This window comes from Natator depressus, chromosome 8 (assembly GCF_965152275.1).
Source record: "Natator depressus isolate rNatDep1 chromosome 8, rNatDep2.hap1, whole genome shotgun sequence".
In the NCBI taxonomy this organism is placed as follows: Eukaryota; Metazoa; Chordata; order Testudines; family Cheloniidae; genus Natator; species Natator depressus.
In genome coordinates this window covers 64,941,962-64,964,831 of record NC_134241.1, presented here as the reverse complement: position 1 = coordinate 64,964,831, position 22,870 = coordinate 64,941,962, and the positions used below count along the sequence as shown (strand labels likewise).

The window sequence follows — 22,870 nt, the reverse complement described above, 5'->3', positions numbered from 1 at the left end:
ATTCTTCTGCTCTATTCCGCACTGATTAGGCCTCAACTGGAGTATTGTGTCCAGTTGTGGGCACCAGATTTCAGGAAGGATGTGGACAAATTGGAGAGAGTCCAGAGAAGAGTGACAAAAATGATTAAAGGTCTAGAAAACATGACCTTTGAGGGAAGATGGAAAAATTGGGTTTGTTTAGTCTGGAAAAGAGGACTGAGAGGGGACATAACATTTTTCAAGTATGTAAAAGGTTGTTACAAGGAGGAGGAGAAAAAATTTTTTCTTAACCTCCTGAGGATAGGACAAGAAGCAATGGGCTTAAATTGCAGCAAGGGAGGTTTAGGTTGAACATTAGGAAAAACTTCCTAACTGTTAGGGTGGTTAAGCACTGGAATAAATTGCCTAGGGAGGTTGTGGAATCTCCATCGGAGATTTTTAAGAGCAGGTTAAACAAACACCTGTCAGGAATGGTCTAGATAATATTTAGTCCTGCCATCTAGTGCAGAGGACTGGACTAGATGACCTCTAGAGGTCCCTTCCAGTTCTATGGTTCTATTTTAATTATCCCCTTGATCTTATTTGTTACTTAAACAAGCCAAATTTCTCAAAACTAATCTTTGTCTACTATTGGCAAACTATTAGCCTCATAGTGTTCCACTAGTCCACTCTTTTGTTAATTTTGGTGATCATAGCTTTTGTATTTTTTTTAAAATTAGACATGATATATCAGAACAAGGAAATGGCACTGGACCTTCTGTTAAAGTGCTGGTTCGTAACCTCAAGCTGGAAATTGCAACTTTCTGGAGCCTGGAGAAGTTTGAATATAAGCTAGCAGCAATGAAAGAACTCTATGAGGTCTGTAAGAATTGAAGAAAAACTTCACTAATTGTAAACATTTAATTTACGCTATATCGATGAAATCAAACAGGAGTTAGAGTCCAGAATTTGACAGATTTTAATGAACTAAACATCTGTGCTTTTTATGTAGGTAGGGGAAATCCTAGTTTTTACTCAGTTTTATGCATTTTACATTTACTCCATCCTTCCTCAGGTAAAGCTCTCATTTACTTAGCAAAAACTGAGTAATGACTTCTGGACTTGGACCATGTTTGTAACTGGGTGTGTGTGTGTGTGTGTGCACGTGTGTGCTCGTGCGTGCTCACACATTTGGAGAAAATATCGATTTTAAGTGTTATGGATTTTTTTTTCAAATTTTCACTAGTTTTTGGATCTGGCTAGTCAAACACATAATTTGACATTCAGCTAGATCCTTGTTTTCAAGTGCAATCTGAGATGTTGAAGGGTGGGAGGGGTTTAAAGACCTTTTTTCAATGTAAAGCATCTGTCTCCTAATAAACTGTTCTTTAAACTATATTAGTGAAATGCAGCAAAAATTTCCATCACTCTAATTACATCTCCTTTAGACAAACTATAGAATTTATACCTTGTTCCCTTTGTACATGCAGTGTTTTGTATTAGGGTAGATGGTGTTAACATTAATGCTTTGTACATAACAGGAGCACGTGCAAAGGAAGGGGTGGGGGGGCAGGAAAAAAGAAGAAAGGTATCTGTATTTGACTCCACAGTTGTACATTATTAAAAAAAAAAAACTTTTAAAATTTGAAATTTCATGAAGGCAGACAACACCTTCATAATTATATTGCCCTTTTTATTTAGTCTTGTCTGTATGCAACTTCTTTTCCCATTGCGTATCAAAGTTAAAATGGTAGGCCTTGGTCTGTGCAGGAGGAAAATGTGTCAGAGGAAATAAACCTATCTTTGTACAATTCTTTATAAACATATAAGCACAGTGTAAATTGCCCATGTTCTAGGACAATATGTCCTAAAGAGCACCATGGATTTATACATTGTGTGAAGTTTTAGAACTGGTAGCTTACGAAGCCTAGTAAAAAGTTGACCCAATCTGCTGGGCCTCTTCAGATTCCTTCCATTTTTAGGAGGGCACAAAGAGTGGTCTTTCTGCTGCATTCCAGTTCTCATTTCAGGAGCTTTGCAGAGTGCAGTATCTTTTTTCTTCAGTGTGTGTAATATGTGAGGGTGTAATCTAATTGCATACTAAAACAAACATAGTAGATGGTATTCAGAGGTGAGAACTGGCTGCAGTGCAGGAAGGGTCCCCTAAAGCTATCAAGTGGGACCATAAAACAGTTTGTCTTAATTAGTTTACATGTACTTCAGTGTGTATATTCAGATGGTGTGGATATATGCACACTTGTTCTTTTTTCCTTTCAGCATTTATTTTGTGCACAGCCTCATGCATTGTTGAAAAATTAGTAGAAAACAATGTGCTATGTCAAGGTTATAATCAAACATTTTGATTTTTGCTGTTTCTAAATTAAATTCCTTCAAACATTTCAAGAACACTAATTCTGATGGAGCATTCAGGCTGTGTCTACACTACAAAGTTTTGCTGACACAACTTATGTCAGCATACAGCCACTACGGTTAGTATATCTCTTGTGCATATGCATACTTGGCTCCTTGTGTCGGTGCTGCGTGTATTCACCGGGAGTGCTTGTGTCAATGTGCAGTGCACCATAGGGAGATATCCCAAAGTGCAACACACTCAGTGTGCTCTCTTTTGGGTAGTTTTGGCAATGCAAGGTGGGGCAGAAACGGATAGCGTAGAAGTGACTGAGAGCAAGGGGTCAACTTCCCATAATGCAGTGTACTCCATTCCATAATATCTGTATCCTATCATTTTTATTGCCTATTTTCAATTTCCATGAATGCGTGTGAGACTTGTCACTCTGTCATCTCTGACAGAACATGGTGTCTGCACAGCTCTGCTCTGTTGTCCTGGCTGTTGCAAGCACAGGATGCATGATTCTCCGGTATTTGCAGAGCTGCAAAGAACAACTGTGGGGATGATTTCCTGGCAGTCACTTTGCTGTGAGACATAGCAAGAACCAATTCAAGGTTGTTGGTGGCATTCACAGAACTGCTGCAAATGGTGGAGTGCCACTACTGGGACCAAGAAATGAGCACTGAGTGGTGGGATTGCATCATAATGCAGATTTGGGATGATGAGCAGTGGCTGCAGAACTTTTGTATGTCCAAGGCCACATTCCTGGATCTGTGTGCTGAGCTCGCTGAAGCCGTCTGATGCAGGGGCACCAAACTGAGAGCTGCACTGACAGTGGAGAAACAAGTGGTGATCACACTGTGGAAATTTGCAATGCTGGATTGCTACCAGTCAGTAGGAAAATCCATTGTGGGGGGCCATTGTCATGCAAAAGTGCAGGGCCATTAATCATGCTGTGCAGGACTGTGACTTTCTGCTATGTGCAGGGTATAGTGGATGTCTTTTCAGTTATGGGGTTCCCAAACTGCGGTGGAGCAATAGACAGCATGCACGTTCCTGTTTTGGCCCTAGTTCACCTGATTACAGAGTACATCAACAGAAAGGGAGGCTACTTCTTTGAGCGGTTGCTCATGTCCATTCCATATTAGGTGTGTGTGCTCGCCACATGCACCGGTGCCAGAAGTTTTCCTCTTAGCAGTATCTGCAAGGGACTGGCTCTGTTGCCCTCTGGAGTGGTGCCCACACGGTGCGGTATAAGGGGTGCCACCAGCTCCCTCCACCTTCAGTTCCTTCTTGCAGCCAGTGGTGGTGCTGGAACTTCTGCTGCTTCGGCTAGCATTGTTTCGTTCTTAGTTCTTGCAAACTTTGAAAACCTGTAATGTTGTGTATTTAGTTAGTAGTTCTTAGTTATCCTTAGCAGTAGTTCCCAACTCTTTGATAGTCCTGAACGGGACTTGGCCAGGGGACGGGGATTGCCCCAGTCCCCAGGCTTTAAGCCCTGCAAACGCTGCAAATGGCCTATGCCCGTCAGTGATCCACATACCAGCTGCCTAAGGTGCTTAGGTGAAGGGCACAAAAGTGACAAGTGCCGTATCTGCAAGTCCTTCAAACCTAGGACGAAGAAGGAGCGCGATATCTGTCTGAAAGTGCTCCTGATGGAGTCGGGACTCACTCTGGCACCGGAGCAGTGGTGAGGACCGCGGCCTCTGTGCGCAGTGCTCTGCTGGTGCCATCCAGGAGCCGGCACCGGTCCCCCTCCATGGCTCCAGTGAAGAAACCAAAAAAGATTGTGAGGGGAAGATCTCCTACGTCCCATAAGGGAAAGGAGAGGGCTGGGGGAGAGCCACGACCCGTGCCAGGTAGCTCAAAGCCCCCGTTGGGAACTCGGGTCCCAGCTCAGGTAGAGCGGTGTAGCCTACCCCAGATAGCCATGCAGGCTGCAGCCAGCTTCAGGTGCTGTTGACGCCCGAAGGCCTTCAAGCACCTCAGGAGGTCCTGATCCTCAGTGTCACGCTCACCAGCTCCAGCGGTATCCCAGTCTTGGGGAAAACCTGCGTTGGGATCCATACACGTGTCCCCGCCTCAGCGGCACCATTTCCCATAGAGAGGGACATCTCACCATTGCTCACCTGCCCGAAGCAGTCACACCTCAGGACTAGAGAGGCAGGCTCAGCTGAGCCCTCTTCGGTCCCTGCATGGGGGCACTAATCAAGGGACTCAAGGCATACCTCGCCCATGGATTGATGCAGACTCTCTGGGGCATGCACCACCCAGCAGGAACTCTGGGACCAACCCCAATTGTCTCCGAGTGCCCGGTACCGATCCCGGGACCGATCAGACACCAGAGACTGTGAATTGCAGGGCCGTCATGACCCGTCTCCAAGAAGGATATCGCCCTACTGAGGACGGTCCTCCTGGCAACCGGCCCGTAGTAGCTGCCAGTCCTGTTCGGTGTCCCGGTACCAGTCGAGTAGCAGGAGGCATGGATTTCTGGGTATCCGACGCAGATCCTCTGAACACCATCAGTCCCCAAGACCCAGACCAAGACAATGTCGCTTGGACAGGTTGGCTTCGGGATGCAGCAACAGGCACCGGTCGGACAAGAGCCACCACTCAGCCCAATCCTGGTCGCCTGGTACCGACTGCTCCGCTGGTAGCTCTGGCTCAGAGTGAGGTTCCCTGACCGCGGGACAAGCCCCAGTAGTGGCGGTGCTGACTATATTATCAGCACCAAAACCTGCCCCAGTGATCGGCAGTATATTATCAGCACCAAAACCAAGCGCAGTGGCCAGCACCATGGTACCTGTGGAACCCCTGGGGGTTCACTCAACCTTCCCAGGATGCCCAATTGGTGTTGAGAGCCTCGGAGAGGCTAGCAGCCTCTGTATCCCATCCCCCTCCGATGCTCGAGGCTTCAGGGGGTAAGACCCTGCGTGTCCAGGAGAGCAAGCTGCTGGACCACCAATGGGCATGGAGGTTCCTACAGTACTGGCATCGTCCTTGCCAGACGAGGCTATCATGGGGGCCCCCCTCACCGAGTTCCTCAGGATGACACCAAAGCGCACCAGGAACTTTTGAAGAGGGTTGCTTCTAACCTTGGGCTTCAGGCAGAGGAATTGGAAGAGCCCTCGGACTCTCTGTTTTGACGTCCTCTGTTCCTCTGCTCCCACCAGGGTGGCCCTATCCCTTCATGAAGGGGTCTCCAAAATCAGTAATGCCCTGTGGCAGACCCCCTCTTCCCTGGCCTCTATCTCTAAAAGGGCCAAACCTAAATACTTCATGCCAAGACAAGGGCACGAATACCTATACTCCCACCCAGCCCCCAATTCCCTTGTGGTCAAGGTGGTTAACCACAAGGAGAGGCAGGGACAACCCGGGGCCACCCCCAAAAATAAAGACTTGAGGAGGCTGGATCTTTTCAGACATAAAGTTTTAGTCTTCCAGCCTTCAGGTGAGAGTAGCCAACCACCAAGCCCTCCTTGACCGATATGACTTCAGTATGTGGCAAGCAATGGCCAAGTTCGAAAGGTCACTCCCCATGGCTTCTAAGAAGGAGTTCCGAGTGATCCTCTATGAGGGCACGACTGTGGCTGAAGTGGCCCTCCAGGCAACATCAGATGCTGCTGCCTGCACCAGGGCTTCTGCTATCTCCATGCGGCGAGTCTCTTGGCTGCTCCTCTCTGGGTTGTCCACTGAGGCCCAGCAGTCATTGCAAGACCTGCCCTTCGACGGGGGGGGGGCCCTATTTGCAGAGCAAACAGACAGCAAGTTGCATGGCCTCAAGGACTCCCGCACCACCCTGAAAATCCTGTGTCTCTACATGTCAGCCCCGGCGCATAAGCAGTTCAAACTGCAGTAGCTACAAGTACTCCTGTTCTTTTTGTTCATAGATGTTGACACTTCTACAGCTGGTTCAGAGCTGTGCCTGCACAGTCCTTCTCCCCGCAGCCCCAGGAGATCCAATAGCTCCTGTCTACTCCAGGCAGGAGTGCATCTGGAGTGTGTAGCTGACATAGTCAGCTGGGAAGTTGCATACAACAAGGGAGAGCAGATAGAGTTGTGCTCACCCAGCTGGACAACTAGGAAAAGCCACTTCAAAATACATGAGGGGTTTTAAAGGTGGAGGGACTTCTGATATGCATGACCCCTGGAGTTAACAATTGTGACCAGAGCAGTCAGCGTCAGGCATTGTGGGGCAGCTGCTGGCGGACTTTTTGGGTCGACATGGGTAACTCATGTCTTCACTTGAGCTGTGTCGCTTTCTACACGTTGACCATAGCGCAATGCTGCTCAGGGAGCTGGTGTTTCTGTGTCAGTGTAATGGGGCACACACATCAGTGGCAGAGACATTTAAGTGTACAACCAGGTTGACACATCGACCTAACTTTTTGTAGTGTAGAACAGGCCTAACTCAAGCTTGGAATTTGAAAAGACAGTTTGAGCCCCTGGAGCCCCAGAAATACCATTTGAAAAAAATTTTCTCAATGGAAAAAATACTGGCTTTTCATGTTTGGAAAATGTTATTCTGTAATATTTATCAAACCTTTAAAAGAAAATTGCCCCTCAAATGGTGAAACATGAAACCCTTTCATCTGAAAGAGTAATTTCTTCAGACAAATGTGGGTATCTGAAATCAGAAATTTAAAAAGAAAGCTCCAGAATTCTTCTTTCAGTATTATCTGGTTCAGATTTTGTAAACGGAGGTGTGGGGAGGAAGTTGGGGGAAATTCTGTTTCTGTGTATGTATATCAAATTAAAAAAAGTGCGTTTAGGTATATTTACTGTTAGGAACTGCTTTGGTCTTAGCACCTAATCTCTAGTTTTGCCATTACATATGGAAAAATATGGCTAGAATTGTTATGTAATTCTAAATGTTGTTATAATGCAAGAAACTTTAGTGAAATCTAAATGCACTGAGTCTTTATTGTTCTGCTTTAGGGAAAAAGAAAAGGAGTACTTGTGGCACCTTAGAGACTAACCAATTTATTTGAGCATGAGCTTTCGTGAGCTACAGCTCACTTAATCGGATGCATATCTCCTGTATTGCCAGGAGGAGATATGCATCCGATGAAGTGAGCTGTAGCTCACGAAAGCTCATGCTCAAATAAATTGGTTAGTCTCTAAGGTGCCACAAGTACTCCTTTTCTTTTTGCGAAAACAGACTAACACGGCTGTTACTCTGAAACCTGCTTTAGGGAGTGAGCTGTAAAGTAGTTTTGTCCTTGGCTTTCCCAAATCCAGGATGCTGGACATTGTCTTCCCTAAACTTTTATCTCGTTTGTAAAGGCTAGTGTGGACACTCCATAAAAGTTTGTAGCCTGCAACAAATCTGTGGAGATGTTTCTGCATTAGCAATTACAAATATGTTAAGTACTTCAAGTTAATTGCGATCAGTTAACTTGAGACACAGAGGTCTAATGTAGACATAACCTTAACAAGCAAGCCAACAAACATTTATTTCAAAGGCAAATGCTAATGTTAAAGACCAGCCTACTTTCTTTACAAATAAATTGTAAACTTTTATTACACCATTCCTCTTTTTAACATAGCTAAAAGAACTGGATTTTCTTCTCCTTTCAGAGTAATGGTAGTAACAAAGCTGATGTATTTTATGATCCTGCTGACGAGTGGGAACCTGACCTTACAACTACATCCATTTCTTCCTTTTCCAGAAGGAGGTAAATAATTTATTATTCTAATTTTTTATATTAAAAATTACATTTTCAGAAACTTGTTGATTGGTATAATTAAATGTCTCAATAAATTTTCATTTATTTTATTTGCCTTATTACAGTGCTGACACGTTAAAAATTATTTGCCATTCAACTTGCGTATTGGCGAGGAGGGTGGAATTGCACTGATATAATACCTTAGAAAGCTCTGAGGCTCTTGCACACATTATGCCAATAGTGATAAAATATAATTTCATGTATTTTTGGAATGGCTGAAGTATGCTCTTCATGCATATTAATGACTTTCCTGTTGTGAATGTGATGCACTTAGCAGTGACTTTTTTGTATCTTTTCTTAAGTGACCTTTTTAAAAAAAAAAAAAAAATTATTCCCCATCTTGTTACTTTATGATGTACCTAGGAGGCCTGAAAGGTGTGGGTTTTTCTAATACCTTTTTTTCCTTATGTTTTCCCTTGGAGATATCAAGAATGTTGAATTTTTTGCAGTACTTTTGCTGGAGGTCTATTTTAAGGCTTGTCTGCGGTAAAGTTTGTACCTAATTGGTTGTCAATTAACTTAAGATAGTTTGGAGAGTGTCTCGACTTACCTTTATAAACTAGCAATCAATTTAATTCCTGAGATTTAAAAAAAAAAAAAAAAATCCTCTAGACAAATGGTCAGAGGAACCAGTCCCATGGACTTGACAGTGGCTATACTAACAGTGGTTTGCCAGTATATCTATTAAATGTCCAAAAAAAACCCTGTACTTTAATGCAGAGTTAAGGTTGCCTGGTGATAGCTGCCACCCTTCCAGAACATCGTGTTGAGCAAAGCTCAAACTAGTGAAAACCAGGAAATACAGAGTTACAGTAAATGCCTGTGCAGTCTTAAGTCAGCCCCAATAAGCCCATAACAGATATTCTCACTTGCCTTTGCTATGTATTGCACAGGAGCTCCCTACACTTTCATGCTTTTCTTATTCCACAGAGAGAACTCCACATATACTAAATTTTACAACTCCTTCAAACCCTTTCACAACTTCTTCACCGTAGGCACACTAGATCGTCAAACATTATCCTTTCTCTTACCCTTCCTTAAAATCACAGACCATGTTCATTGCCCACCTAACTGCTGACAATCCCCATGGCAAGCCCCCAGGCCCTGCTAGTGACACAGTCTACACAGCGCAGTGATGAAATGAGGCATACTGGGTCTGTCAAGGGACAAAGGCAATTTTTTTTTTCCCTTCCTTGTACCTCTTTCATGTGATTACACCCACGGGCTCACACTACCCCCAGAGGGCCACAGTCTCCCAGGTTACCTTGTATCACAATCACAGCTCTTCCAAGCTATTACAGCTTCCTCCACCATTCAGTACAGTTATACCTAATACAGTGAATAAAGCTGGAGTTACATGCAGATAATTCCCCGTGGCTATTGCCAGCTCTGAGGGGCAGAGTTAAGGTTGTGTGGACATGAATATGTACCTGAACTTAAAAAAAAAAAAAAAAAAATCCCCCCACCACCTCAGGCCACATTCATACATCATGGGGAGAACTAAAAAAAAAAAAAGGGTAACTTTAAAGGCAGATTTAGTGTATATAGGTACAGTATAGTTTTTATGGCTTTTTCAGTGTGCATTGTAAAGCTATAATATCCAACGTTGTGGACTATCATCAAGTAAGCAGTAAATTTAACTAAAGAGAGTAGTTATCTAAAGAAAATAATTTTTTTAATAGTGACTTTTTGAGTTAATCATGTGAGTTAACTGTGATTAATCGACAGCCCTAATTTAGGATTATAAAGTAACTGCTATGAATGAAAGATAATTAATCGCACTGTTAAATTGAAATTTATTAAATATTTTGGATGTTTTTCTTCATTTTCAAATATATCGATTTCATTTAAAACACAGAATACAAAGTGTACAGTGCTCACTTTTATTATTTTTATTACAAATATTTGCACTGTAAAAATAAGACAGTATTTTTCAGTTCACCTCATACAAATACTGTAGTGCAATCTCTTTATCATGAAAGTGCAATTTACAAAAGTAGGGGGTTTTTGTTACCTAACTGCTCTCAAACATAACAATGTAAAACTTTAGATCCTACAAGTCTATTCAGTCCTGCTTCTTGTTCAGCCAGTCACTAAGAGAAACAAATTTGTTTACATTTAAGGGAGATAATGCTGCCCACTTCTTAATTACAATGTCACCTGAAAGTGAGAACAGGCATTCGCATGGCACTGTTGTAGCTGGCGTCGCAAGATATTTACATTCCACATGCACTAAAGATTCATGTGCCTCTTCATGCTTCGGCCATCGTTCCAGAGGACATGCTTCCATGCTGATGACACTCATTTAAAAAAAATGCGTTAATTAAATTAGTGACTGAACTCCTTGGGGGAGAATTGTAGGTCTCCTGCTCTGTTTTACCCGTATTCTGCCATATATTTCATGTTCTAGCAGTCTCGAATGATGACCCAGCACATGTTGTTCGTTTTAAGACCACTTTCACTGCAAATTTGACAAAATGCAAATAAGATACCAATGTGAAATTTCTAAAGATAGTTACAGCATTTGACCCAAGATTTAAGAATCTGAAATGTCTTCCAAAATCTGAGGGATGAGGCGTGCAGCATGCTTTCAGAAGTCTTAAAAGAGCAACACTCTTATGCGGAAACTACAGAACCCAAACCACCATAAAAGAAAATCAACCTTCTCCTGGTGGCATCTGACTCAGACGATGAAAATGAACATGCGTCGGTCGGTGCGCTGCTTTGGATTGTTATCGAGCAGAACCTGTTGTAGCCAGACAGCCAGCCCCCCCTCTCAGACCAGCATTGCTGGAAACACACGGGAGCCAAAAACCACAGGGCACTTAACATGAATTCCAGCACAGCCTCTGAAGCTGAGAGAAGCACAGGTGTGCTGCGACAATGTGCCTCTGGGAACGTATACAACAATTGGGCTCACAGCAGGCAGAGGCGCTGTGACAGACATGGCTCTTAGCCCCTACTAAAACAGCATGATGCACACACACCAACATCCTAGGTGGGAAAATATTTACCCTGATAAAAGAAGTGTCCAGTAGTCGAAACTTATTGTTTCTCCCTTGCAAGTGTGAACTACTCTTGCGAGAGCTGGCGTCACCCCGACAGACCAGCCCCAATTTAGCATAGAAAGGAGAAAGAGAATAAAGGAGTACAGAGGTATAAGTAGGGGACCTACAGCACCATGATTTTTGAGTGCTTTTCACTATCTATCTGCTGGTCAGATAAGTGACAGCCTCCCAAGGCTTCTGCAGCTAAGAGGGTCCCTAAGCCTTGTCCCTTATTCGTCTTTCCGCGGAATTGAGTGACCGATCCTGGCTTGGCACCGCTGGAATCGAGAGATGCAAGGAGGGTAAGAAGCACCCACACCTGATCTCCTATCTTTAGTGTACACATATTTTGAAATAGAGCTCTATACTTTGTTTTCTTTCTTTGGGATTGTAGCTTCAGTTTTGTAACTTGTTTGTGTGTGTAACATCTCTACATTTAAATAAGTAGGCACTAGCAATTTTGTAACCACATGATTAGAATCTAGTTTAATAAATTTTGGTAACCATTTATGCATAAGCCTGACTTGTTTCTCTGGTTTACTGTGAAGCAGCCAACACAATTAAAGAACCTCAGCCGTTTTGGCTATAAAGCCTGGCCATTAGGTGAGAGTACTAAGAGCCTAGCGTTGAGTTGTGCTGCCTCCACGGGGCAAACTCTTGGGGCACCTGTCAGTCAATCCTGACTGCCCGCTGCGAAGGAGCTCTGAGCTCTAGCAGTTAAAGTCACGGGTGTGGAGAGGCTCTTAGTGCTGCCATTGGGGCACCTGTCAGTCAGTGTTGACTGCCCGCTGCGAAGGAGCTCTGAGCTCTAGCAGTTGAAGTCACGGGTGGTTAGGACCTTGGGGCATCCGTCAGCCTAGCCTGGGCTGCCCGCCGCGAAGGGACAGTGTGTCCTAGCGGTTAAAGTCACGGATGGTATAAATGGGCATAGCTGGCACCTCACCAAACATCCCTGGCCATCGGCTAACACCTGTCATCAGCATGGACATATGTCCCCTGGAATGGTGGTTGAAGCATGAAGGGACATATGAATCTTAAGCGCATCGGGCATGTAAATATCTTGCAACGCTGGCTACAACAGTGCCATGCGAATGCCTGTTCTCACCTTCAGGTAACGTTGTAATTAAGAAGCGGGCAGCATTATCTCCTGTAAATGTAAACAAACTTGTTTCTCTTAGCGGTTGGCTGAACAAGAAGTAGGACTGAGTGGACTTGTGGGCACTAACGTTTTACATAGTTTTATTTTTGAATGCAGATTTTTATTGTACTTAATTCTACATTTGTAAGTTCTCTTTTCATGATAAAGAGATTGCACTACAGTACTTGGAGTAGGTGAATTGAAAAATACTGTTTCTTTTGTTTTTTGAAGTGCAAATATTTGTAATAAAAAATGAACACTGTATACTTTGTATTGTGTTGTAATTGAAATCAATATATTTGAAAATGTAGAAAATATCAAAAATATTAAATAAATCATATTCTATTATTGTTTAACAGTGCGATTAATCACAATTAATTTTTTTAATTGCTTGACAGCCCTATTCTAAATCTTGAAGCTGTGGGGGGGGTTTAGGGAAAAAATACCAAAAATGTATTATGTTCTAAAACAGATTTTTTTTTTTCAAATGTTTGTAGGTATCAGCAATACAAAATAGTGTCTGGTTCGGAAGGTTTTATTTACACTTCTGTAATTTAAAAGCATCATATTTAAAAAAGTAAATTGCAGCTGAGCCAAGACCTTGTACATGAAGTTTTAGCCTTTTAACAGTGTTTACGGCTGAATTGCAAACTCCTGCAAATAGTAGCTTATAATGGAAATGCTGACAGATCCTTAATTATGGCTTTGCTACGGGGCACAGATATGATACTGTTATTCTGCAGTAAAGCAGTTTGGTTCAGCTGATTGTAAATCTTTATATGCGTTGTGGACAGCCCAAAGTAAATTCTACCCTGGGGTTAAATAAAAGTTCTTTAAAAGGAATCTGACAGGCAGTTTCTTTATTTCTAGTCTAAATATTAGTTTAACAATAGAATAACGTTGGAATGGCAACAGCTTTCCTGGTCTGTTGCTTGCTGGGCAGTAATTGGAATGCTATTCCTGTGCACTGTCAGAGTCCCAGTTGTGTATTTAATCTGCCTAATTTAAACAATGTCCTGTATAAAAGTGAATTGAAAGAAAAAGCTTTTGAACTGTCAACACCTGAGTTCAAGGTTCTTTGTTTCTTCTGTAACACTTGGTGACATCATTAATGGTGAAGGAAATTGAATTTAATATGCTTTGTAGGAGTTTGTGATGTTGATTATAGCAGGGCAAAAAGAAAATACTGAACCTTATGGCGTGGAGTAGGGTGAACAGACAGCAAATGTGAAAAATCGGGACGGGGTGAGGGGCAATAGGAGCCTGTATAACAGAGGTGGGCAAACTACAGCCCGTGGGCCACATCCAGCCCGTGGGACCCTCCTGCCCAGCCCCTGAGCTCTTGGCCCAGGAGGCTAGTCCCTGGCCCCTCCCTTGCTGTTCCCTCTCCCCCGCAGTCTCAGCATGCCACTGGCGCAACGCTCTGGGTGGCCGGGCAGCGCAGTTGCAGAGCTGCGGCCTGACCCCATGCTCTGGTGGCGCAGTTTGGGGCGGGTGGGGGTTGGATAGAGGGCAGGGGAGTTGGGGGTGGTGGTCAGGGGGTGGGAGTGTGGCTAGGGGGCAGGGTGATCAGAGCGGGGAACGGGGGGGTTGGCTGGGGCAAGGGTCCCAGGGGGCAAGTCAGGAATGAGACCGGGGGGTTGGATGGGGCTGCAGGGAGCGGGGTGGGTGGATGGGGCAGGAGTCCCCGGGGAGCCGTCAGGGGACGGAGTTGGATGGGGCAGGAGTCCCTGGGGAGCTGTCGGGGGCGAGAAGCTGGGGGGTTGGATAGGAGGCAGGGACCAGGCCACGCCTGTCTGTTTGGGGAGACACAGCCTCCCCTAACCGGCCCTCCATACAATGTTGGAAACCCAATGTGGCCCTCAAGCCAAAAAGTTTGCCTGCCTCTGCTATATAAGAAAAAGACCCAAAAATCGGGACAGTCCCTATAAAATCAGGACATCTGGTCACCCTAGCGTGGAGAGCGAGTAAGAGTTCATTTTAAAATGTGTGGATTTGGGTAATTAGCAGTTTCTGTTTTTGAAAAAGCATTGTGTGTCCTTGGATGCCACCCCTGACACGTGGTGTTAGATTGTTCAACCAGCAAATAGACACCGAGAAAAGCAAAGCTATTGTCAGTTATTCCCTTAAAAAGGGTGGGTGGCTGACTGTATGAAGTTATTTTCTTCTGACAAGGTCCAAAAATCAGCCTTTTCTCTAAAGGGGCAGGCCCAGGTTTCATGTTCATAAACCCTATGAACCAGGGAGGAAGCAGTCCTTTGTTTTCTCCAGGTTTTAGAAAGGAAGGATAGTCCAGGGATTAGGGCACTAGCCTAGTACTGGGGAGACCTGGGTTGAAGTCTCTGCTCTGCCACAGTCTTGGTGTGTGACCTTGGGCAGGTCACAGTCTCTGCCTCAGCTCCCCCATCTGTAAAATATGGATAATAGTACTACCATACCTCACAGAAGTGTTGAGAAGAGAAATACATTAAAGACTGTTAGATGCTTCGATAGTAAAGTAATGGGGGCCTTACAAGTTATTGAAATAGATAAATTGAGCATCACTTCGTCTAGTTTCTGTTCAAGAATTTCCATCTCAGTCAGCGGCTCCTCCAGAGGAAGAGCTTTGAGTCTGATGACTATTCATCAGGTATGGCTACTGGGCTTTGTTCTGTTGCAAATCCCCTTAGCCTGAGATTTTCACGTACTGTCTATATCTCAAGTTTACTTAATTGAATTTGCCCCAATCTAAGGTCAGCTAAACTGACCACCTCCAGGATATGCAGGTGTTTCCTCATAAACTCTGATAACACTATGGTGGTAGTATATTTGATCTGTCTGGATAGCACCGGGAACCTCACATAGCTAAGGGAGGGCATACTACTGTTTTAAGTGAATGTAAGGAAATCTGCTATCAATAAGTCTGACGCATCTGCTAAGCAGAATGTCTACGTAGGTGGGAGTTTTTACCTAGTCAGGAGGGACTCGGACCAAATGAGCATGGTGCTTAGAGTTGCGCTCCCTTAGGGAGCTGTCTGGTAGAGTGATAAGTAGAAGAACATGGCATCCCATTTGTGTCCATGTCCCTATGGTCCTATATCTTTTCAGGGTATGCCCACTGTAGGAAATAGAAGGTGGAAGGTTTTTTGCGGCGTATTAGCTAGGAGGTAGCCTGTGGTTTATATTGCCTAGCAAACGGTTGTGAAAATTACAACTCCCTTGTTGGCACTAGGATTTTACCTCATGATAGATACCATGTGTGTGTTAATATATGGTTTGGGGGGGGGGGATTTTTTTGCTGAAGAAAAGATCTCAGTGGTTAGTCTAGCCTCTTCCCTGGATGCCTGCTGAGGTACCACTGTTCTGAACCTAAGGTCTGTGCTGCGCAGGCACAGAAAGAGAATTTATATTCCCATTTTCTGTGGCTGAGTCAAGACAGCCACCCTCTCAGAGGATTCTAGGATTGAGGGTGAGACTTGTAGATAGGGTGGTGTGTAGGCTAATGCACGTGGTCTCAACCTTTTTCTTTCTGAGGCCCGCCCCCTCCCCCCCAATGTGATTAAAAACTCAATGGTCCACCTGTGCCATGACAACTTGTTTTCTGCCTATAAAAGCCAGGGCCAGCATTAAGGAGTAGCAAGCAGGGCAATTGTCCGGGGATCCATACCACAGATAGCCCTGTGAAGCTAAGTTGCTCAGGCTTCTGCTTCGGCCCCAGGTGGTGGGGCTCAGACCCCAGGCTTCATCACTGCGTGGCAGGGCTTAGGCTTTCTGCCCTGGCCCCCTGCGAGTCTAACACTGGTCCTGCTTGACGGACCCCCTGAAACCTGGTTGAGAACCACTGGGAGAATGCATTGTTCATTCATGTTGGAAGGAACTGAACTTGGAGGAAGCAGATACTTGAGGAGGGTAAATTCTGTTATATTAATTGGTCATCGTTCCTGCTTATATAATCAAATTGAAGAGGGTCCAGTGTTATAAGAGTGAGTCACACAGGAGTTCTAGTTGAAGAGTAGGGGCAGATCGTCAGCTCATGTAAATTGTCATAATTCCATTGACTCAAATGGAAGTATGACACTTTACATTAACTGAGGATCTCCCCTGATCTTTATTTCGGGACTCATATGTAAGGGGACAGTGATTACTGGTACACCTATGGTCTGTGCTGTTTTGATCCAATCACTGAAAAATAAGTGGGATTCTCACTAATCTTTCTGAGGGCAAATGTCTTCAATTTTCCACTCACCTTCTGGAATAAATATAAATAAAGACCTGTCTTCTCTTGTGTTTCCCCTCCATGCCCTCATATTCTAGGAGCAGAAGTCTCATGAAGAACAGGAGAATTTCTGGATGTTTGTCTGACATAAAACTGCAGCCAATCCAGGATGTACACACGTCACACTTATCAGGTGGTTTTTCTTTTGTATGGCAGATTACCTTTTTTATTTCATACTGAGAAGCTGTAAACTTATAGCTTATTATTATTAATAGTAATTTATGCCCGTGTAATAATTTGAGAATTTATTGTAAAGAAAATGAGAAGCATGACATTTTACAAGTAAAATATTCATATTTGTTGTGGGTATTCCTGTGCCTGCTTGTAGACTTTACAACATTTCTTTGCCTAGATCGCTGTCATCCTTATTGAGGATAAAACCCTCTTGAACAAGGCTTCTGCCTATCATGCTGAGGGTTTTGGCTTGAAACTTGCTACACTTAGCCATTGAAGGTTAACTAGGATGATGCTGTCACCCGGTGCCAAGTGTTGGCTGTACCAGAGACTATTAATTCCAGTACAGTCACTGAGTAATTCTTTGCTTGAGATGTTGCTAGTTACTCAACTTCTCTGATATTGTCTCTGGTTTGTTGGTTACAAATTTCATAAATTAAAATTTTAAAACATCTTTTTCAGATATAAGAAGTTACTTGAGTCTCCCAAATATTTATACTTATATTTATTGCTCATTTTAGATCAGCTGTGTTTTTATTTTATCATAGCTACTGATAAGTGCAATTGGGAAGAATAGTTTTGTGATAGCGTATATTACTATCTATGTCACTTTAAAATATGCTTATTTTCTTTTTGTGCTTTTTTCATTTAACTAATAGAAACTTTTATGTGTATTAACTTTTCTCAACAGAAGTATGTCTAATTTATTTTTCCTAATTATTTTCATCCTTCAGGTTAGATCATAGAAACAGAAGGAACCAACATTAAACTAACAGACCCATTACTTTTGTAAGGAACTTTTAATTCATGTTGCTCTTCTATTAATACAGGTTCAGTCAATAAATCCGGCAGCATATGTTCAAGTTCTTCTGAATCATTTCTACCTGGAATTTGCAAAGAATTAATTGGTTCAGCTTTGGATTTACTAGGACAGAATCATGAAGAAGAAAAGAGTATAGCAGATAGTCTCCTAACTAATTTGCTTACTATTTATACTGGAGTAACTGCCATTTCAAATGCCTATGAACAACAAGATGAAGAAAGTCAAGAGAATTGTAAGCTTAATTCTTACTAACATAAACAAAATATTCTACACTGTTTATTCTGTCATGTCTTACACATAATTAGTATAAATGTTCCTGCTTTCATTTGCAGACCTGAGATTCTGATTAATAATCCTTTTTTTTTTTGTAGTTTTCTCTCTTGATCGTGCTACTCAGTCCTGCAGCATAAGAATTACCTCTGCCTTTGAACAACTTGTGGTTCTAACAAAACATTGGCTTAATAGTTTCCAAAAGTGCACTGATTCCCTAAAAATTGATGAAGAATTGAGACAGGGTGTAAAAAACTTGGGAGGTTATTTACAATTACTATTGCAGGTAAATTATATCCCCTATATTTTCATATAAATAATTGAAAGAAAAAATAATCTAGAGCTGCGTAATGTATATACTCTTATTATATTATTGGCCATAGACTTTGTAACAACACTCTGGCACACAATGCATATGATCACAAGCTGACTTGGTAAGATATATGATAAAGATGCCTACAGCCATTTTAATTAATCATCTTCTCCGTGAATACTTTGCTGGATGAATAAGTATATAGCACTTTCCACAACTATGCTCGGTTGTTATTCTTTTCTTTTAAATGGTCCGTATATTTAGATATTTTTTTAATTTGATAGACTTGTTGTTTTCTGTTCAGTGTCATTTTATATAAACTTATTGATTATGGGTTTTTTAAACCCATTTATTATGTCTTCTATTCTAGTCTAAGATGTATTTGCAGTCATGGTTTCTAATCCTGCAGTGTAATTGTAATAATTTTTCTGTATGTGGTTGCGAGGTTGGCTCCATTTTTATTTGAGACAATGACTGAGCCACTTATTAGTAATATAAGGATATGATATTGGTAATGCTTCAGGATAGTTTAAACACTGTTTTATATGTGCAGTTGAAAACATTTACACTTTCATTGCAGAAGTTTTCTAACTAAATTATTATTTTCATTTCTCAGGGTTGTTGTTCAGATATATCCTCAATGGTAACAGAAGCACACAACAAAATAATCCAAATAGTGAAACAAGCAGGAAAACATGTAGGATATTTGACAGCACTTACAGGATCTGACCTACACCTTTCTGAAGACACCAAAGAAGATGCAACTATTTCACAGGTAAAAACAATTTAGTTGAATACAACACCTTTAAAGATTAATATCAGAATTTTTTATGGACTGTGACTATTCGACTGGATCAAAATAAAGGTATTTTCTCAATACTATAAAAGTATATTCTTCACAGTAGTAGTGTGAAGGAAAGATGTAAAATAATTTAAATGTCTACACTCAGATTTTCATAGTTGCACATTTAATACACTAACACAGTGTATCTTTGTCACATCAATGTAATATCTATAACATAAAATTTGGTCCTATATAGCACCTTTGGAATGTAACAGTGTGTTTCTCAAGTCATTGACTTAAACCCTGTTTATAACCCTAAGTCATTTAAGTATACTGATATAGTTAAAGTGGAACAACCTCCCTAGCGTGGCTGAAATTATACTGATATAAGGCATTTTTATGTTTGTATAACTTATTGCAATATGGGATGAGGAATAAACTGTCCCAGTATAAGGTACCTTTATACTGATATAATTATCCACACTAGGGTTGTATCACTAGAACTATTGTGGTAAAAATCTTACCTCTAATCAAATAGATATACCAATACAAAATGTGTGCATAGACCAGGCCTCAGTGCAGTGATATAGCAGGTTTTATGTGTTTACACTGAGTCCTGAATATTAAAAATTGTTTTACCATGAGAAAGATAAAACATGTCAATAGAGCTAAGTTTAAAAAAAAAAAAGGTTGAATCCTGTGCTGACAGCCTGTATGCAGAGTTTGAAATTAAAATAATTTGTTTTGTGTGTGTTTTTTGCCACTAATATTCTCACTGTAAAAGTCTGTATCGAAAAAGAATTCTCAGAAATCTGAATTAGAGCTGAAGATACAGATTTCTCAAAGGGAAAGCATTATCAGAGCCCTATTGACTACATTAGGTCTAATTTGGGCGTAAGGGTTGGTCTGTCTGTGTTGGTCAATTTGCCTAATATAACAAAATGTTACAAATTCATTGATGCAAATGTCAGTTTTTTAAACCATTATTTGAAAATTAAAAATTGAATATTTTTTTAGGAAGATTTTATACTTGGCATTTATGATGGAGTAGGTTCAGGACTGAAGAGTCTCTTGGATTCTGTACAGAAAAAAACAAGAGAGATGCAGAAAGAACTTTTGAAACAGTATCAACAAAATGAGGTGAGAGAGAGTTTGTGGCTTGAGGGTCAGTTTTTAGTGATAGCTGCTAATACTTTTATGCTGTAACACATATGGGTTGGAAACTTATACCTTGCTTTGTGAAATTCTGGAGTTCATACAATAATAATATATGATATGGTAGTATAGACTGTATATGCATCTGTATTTGTTATAGATAAAACCTCTGCGAGGTGTATCTTTGTTACTATAATTGGACCCTTTAAAGATACAATATCAACTTAACAAAATCTTATCTGAAAATGTTTTGCCTACTATTATGAAAAAACTTTCAATTATTGTTAACTTGACATAATGGAAGGGAGAAAATTATTGATTTAATCCTTCAATTAGTTCTCCAAAGTTGGTCCCTTTTGTTCAGATGGATTCCACTCAAGTATTCGGTGTATTTTCAGTTGTTTACTTTGTGCATTTGACAGTGCTAATTGTATGGAGTCTCACTGTATCCCCTGAGTATCCACTCAGCTTCCCTTGTTGTCTGTGGGGATCTTTCACACACCAAGAGGGAGAGAGAAACTTAGTGGAAAAAGGGAAAATATCATAAGACTTCAAAAATTGGCAGGGACACTCAAGGGCTGGTATGATACATGAAACTATTTTTAACTTATTTTTTGAAATTGACTACATTTCATTGTACTAATAGCAAGCACATATCTGCTATTACTGCACTTGCTGTTAGTGTTACAAAATCCTGTCTCTATGCATCTTTAGAGGGTTAAGATAACCATATTTCCTACTTTCTGCTGTTACAATTTTAGCTCCATTCAGCATTTTTAAGCTTGTACGTAAATGTGAGTAAGTTTAGTATAGTCCAAGACTACTCACATGTTTAAAGTTAGGCATGCACTTAAGCACTATGCTGAATTGGGGCCTCTAAAAGGATAGTGGCTTATTCCAAGTAAGTATCTAACAGCATGAATGCCAGAAATGTTGTTCATTTTCATGGTAGCAACTGGAATCAGGAATAACCTTCAAAAGTTTTCTGGGTTGCTAAGCAGCATTGGTACTTCCATTTTAGCAGCTGCTTTATTAAGTTATAGAATAAATACAGCAAATATATTTGACATTTCAATGAGTTGACCCTGCCACCTCCCCAGACACACTGAAATGTAAAAAGAAGTGACACCAGTGTTCTGTTTAACTTTACATAAGACCTCTGAGTTTGTTTAATCTTTATAATATAAAAGAGAATTTTCATATTCACTTAGAGCAATTGGGGTAGTAGTTTTTTTTTCTGGTGGCAGCTGTGATATTTTAATTATACATTAGGCAATAAAAGTTTTGCATGAAAGCATATGTAACAGTTTTCACACTTTTTTTCAGAGCAGTGTTAAAAAGTTGGGGTTTGTATCTTTTTTTTTCTTTTTATGAAGGCTTTTTGATTAAGATTTGTAGCAGAAAATCATAGGCTGACAATTTTAATTTAAGATAGACACAGTTGTCTGGGTAATGGTAGAAACAGTGTTTTGTCACTTCAGTTAAAATAGTTCAAGCCCTTCTTGCATGCAGAGATTTTTTTAAAGCAAATTGAAGAGAGCGCACCTAACAAATTTCTCTAAAATAAGGTGCACGGTCTTGGCATTCCCCTATTATATATATTTGTTAGGTAAGTCTGAGATACATGGTAGGGAGAGTTACATAAAAGGAAGACAGAAACAAAGACTAGACTCTGCAGCTAAATTTTTTCCCTAAAATATGTACCCAGAAAAGAGTCTGAAAATTCAGGAATGCAAGTTACAGTAGTCCTGGGAAAGATGCCACTTACACAGTGGGTAATTCATGTTGACAGTGAGTCTGGTAGCATTACAGGTAATGTTTTAAAAGGATGAAAAGTTATTTTAAAAACTATTAGGCTGCACATAGTGTACATATCTCTTTTCAGCCTCAGGGTATACCTGCATTCTTCTTCTACCTCTTTTCTTCTGAGAATAAAAACTTGTATCTTGGACAGATAGTGTGCAAGGCAAATCCTACTCTTCATTTGTGTTTGAAGCTCTCTTGTCTTTTGTTTACTTTGTATGGGTCTTTCCAGAGTACGACAGAGCTTGAATAATCTATTTGCTAGTGGAAAGTAAGAGAACTTCTTTGGCAAATGGGGGACATCTAGAGCATACAATTCTGCAAAACTTAAGTTTCCATTTTAATCAAAATGTACGATTCCTTATGCTTGTGCAGTAAACCTTCTAAATGTGATGCAGAGCAGTGCTCAATGGCTCTTTGAGCCACCAGAGAAAGCTCTTAGCTCTTGTTAGTTCCACTGCTGCTATTCTTAACTGTCTGGACAGCAGTGAAACTGGACCAGTGTCTCTTCAGTTTCATCGTTGTTGCTTGAGAAACGTGAGAAGAATGGTAAAAATAGCCGTTGGAGCTATTCCCAGTGGAGGAGAAATAAAAAATGAAGACTAAGGTTGAGAAGTGAAGAAACCCACCCTCGCTCACGTAGGACCAACTCCCAACATCTCATCCACAACATTCTTTCCCTTCTTTGTTCCTTTCTTTCCCCCTTATTCTTTCGTCTTTTTCACTATGTTCCTGTAACCAATCCCTTTGTCTTTGTGTGCCCTACATTCTTTATCCTGCCCTTCTCCTCAAAATTTCACTCATCTGTAATCCTCTTTCCAGCTTTGCATCCTCTTTCTGAGTGCAGATGGCACACTCAAGCCAAAAGAGGGAATGAAGTGGGGGCCAAGCCTCTGTTATGCCATAGGGAGTCAGTGGCCATGGGAACAGGCTCCAGGGCTGCAGTGAGTGCTATACAGCAGACTACCCCTGGAGCTATGGATGCATTTTGAAAACCTCTGTGGTAGCCTTTGTGGAAGGAGCACTACTATATTGATAAGGAATTGGATAGTTAAATTGTTTAGCCCATGG

General features: G+C 41.5%; 1 protein-coding gene across 1 annotated transcript in view; it reads left to right on the top strand.

Moving 5' to 3' along the window:
* KIF14 (kinesin family member 14) overlaps nucleotides 1-22,870 on the top strand; it is an 81,033-nt gene that overhangs the window by 40,927 nt on the left and 17,236 nt on the right. The window contains exons 21-27 of the mRNA XM_074961191.1: nucleotides 699-837; nucleotides 7,889-7,986; nucleotides 16,516-16,610; nucleotides 17,482-17,706; nucleotides 17,846-18,030; nucleotides 18,674-18,832; nucleotides 19,859-19,981. Coding sequence (XP_074817292.1) covers nucleotides 699-837; nucleotides 7,889-7,986; nucleotides 16,516-16,610; nucleotides 17,482-17,706; nucleotides 17,846-18,030; nucleotides 18,674-18,832; nucleotides 19,859-19,981 — 1,024 coding nt within the window. The remainder of the gene's footprint in view (nucleotides 1-698; nucleotides 838-7,888; nucleotides 7,987-16,515; nucleotides 16,611-17,481; nucleotides 17,707-17,845; nucleotides 18,031-18,673; nucleotides 18,833-19,858; nucleotides 19,982-22,870) is intronic.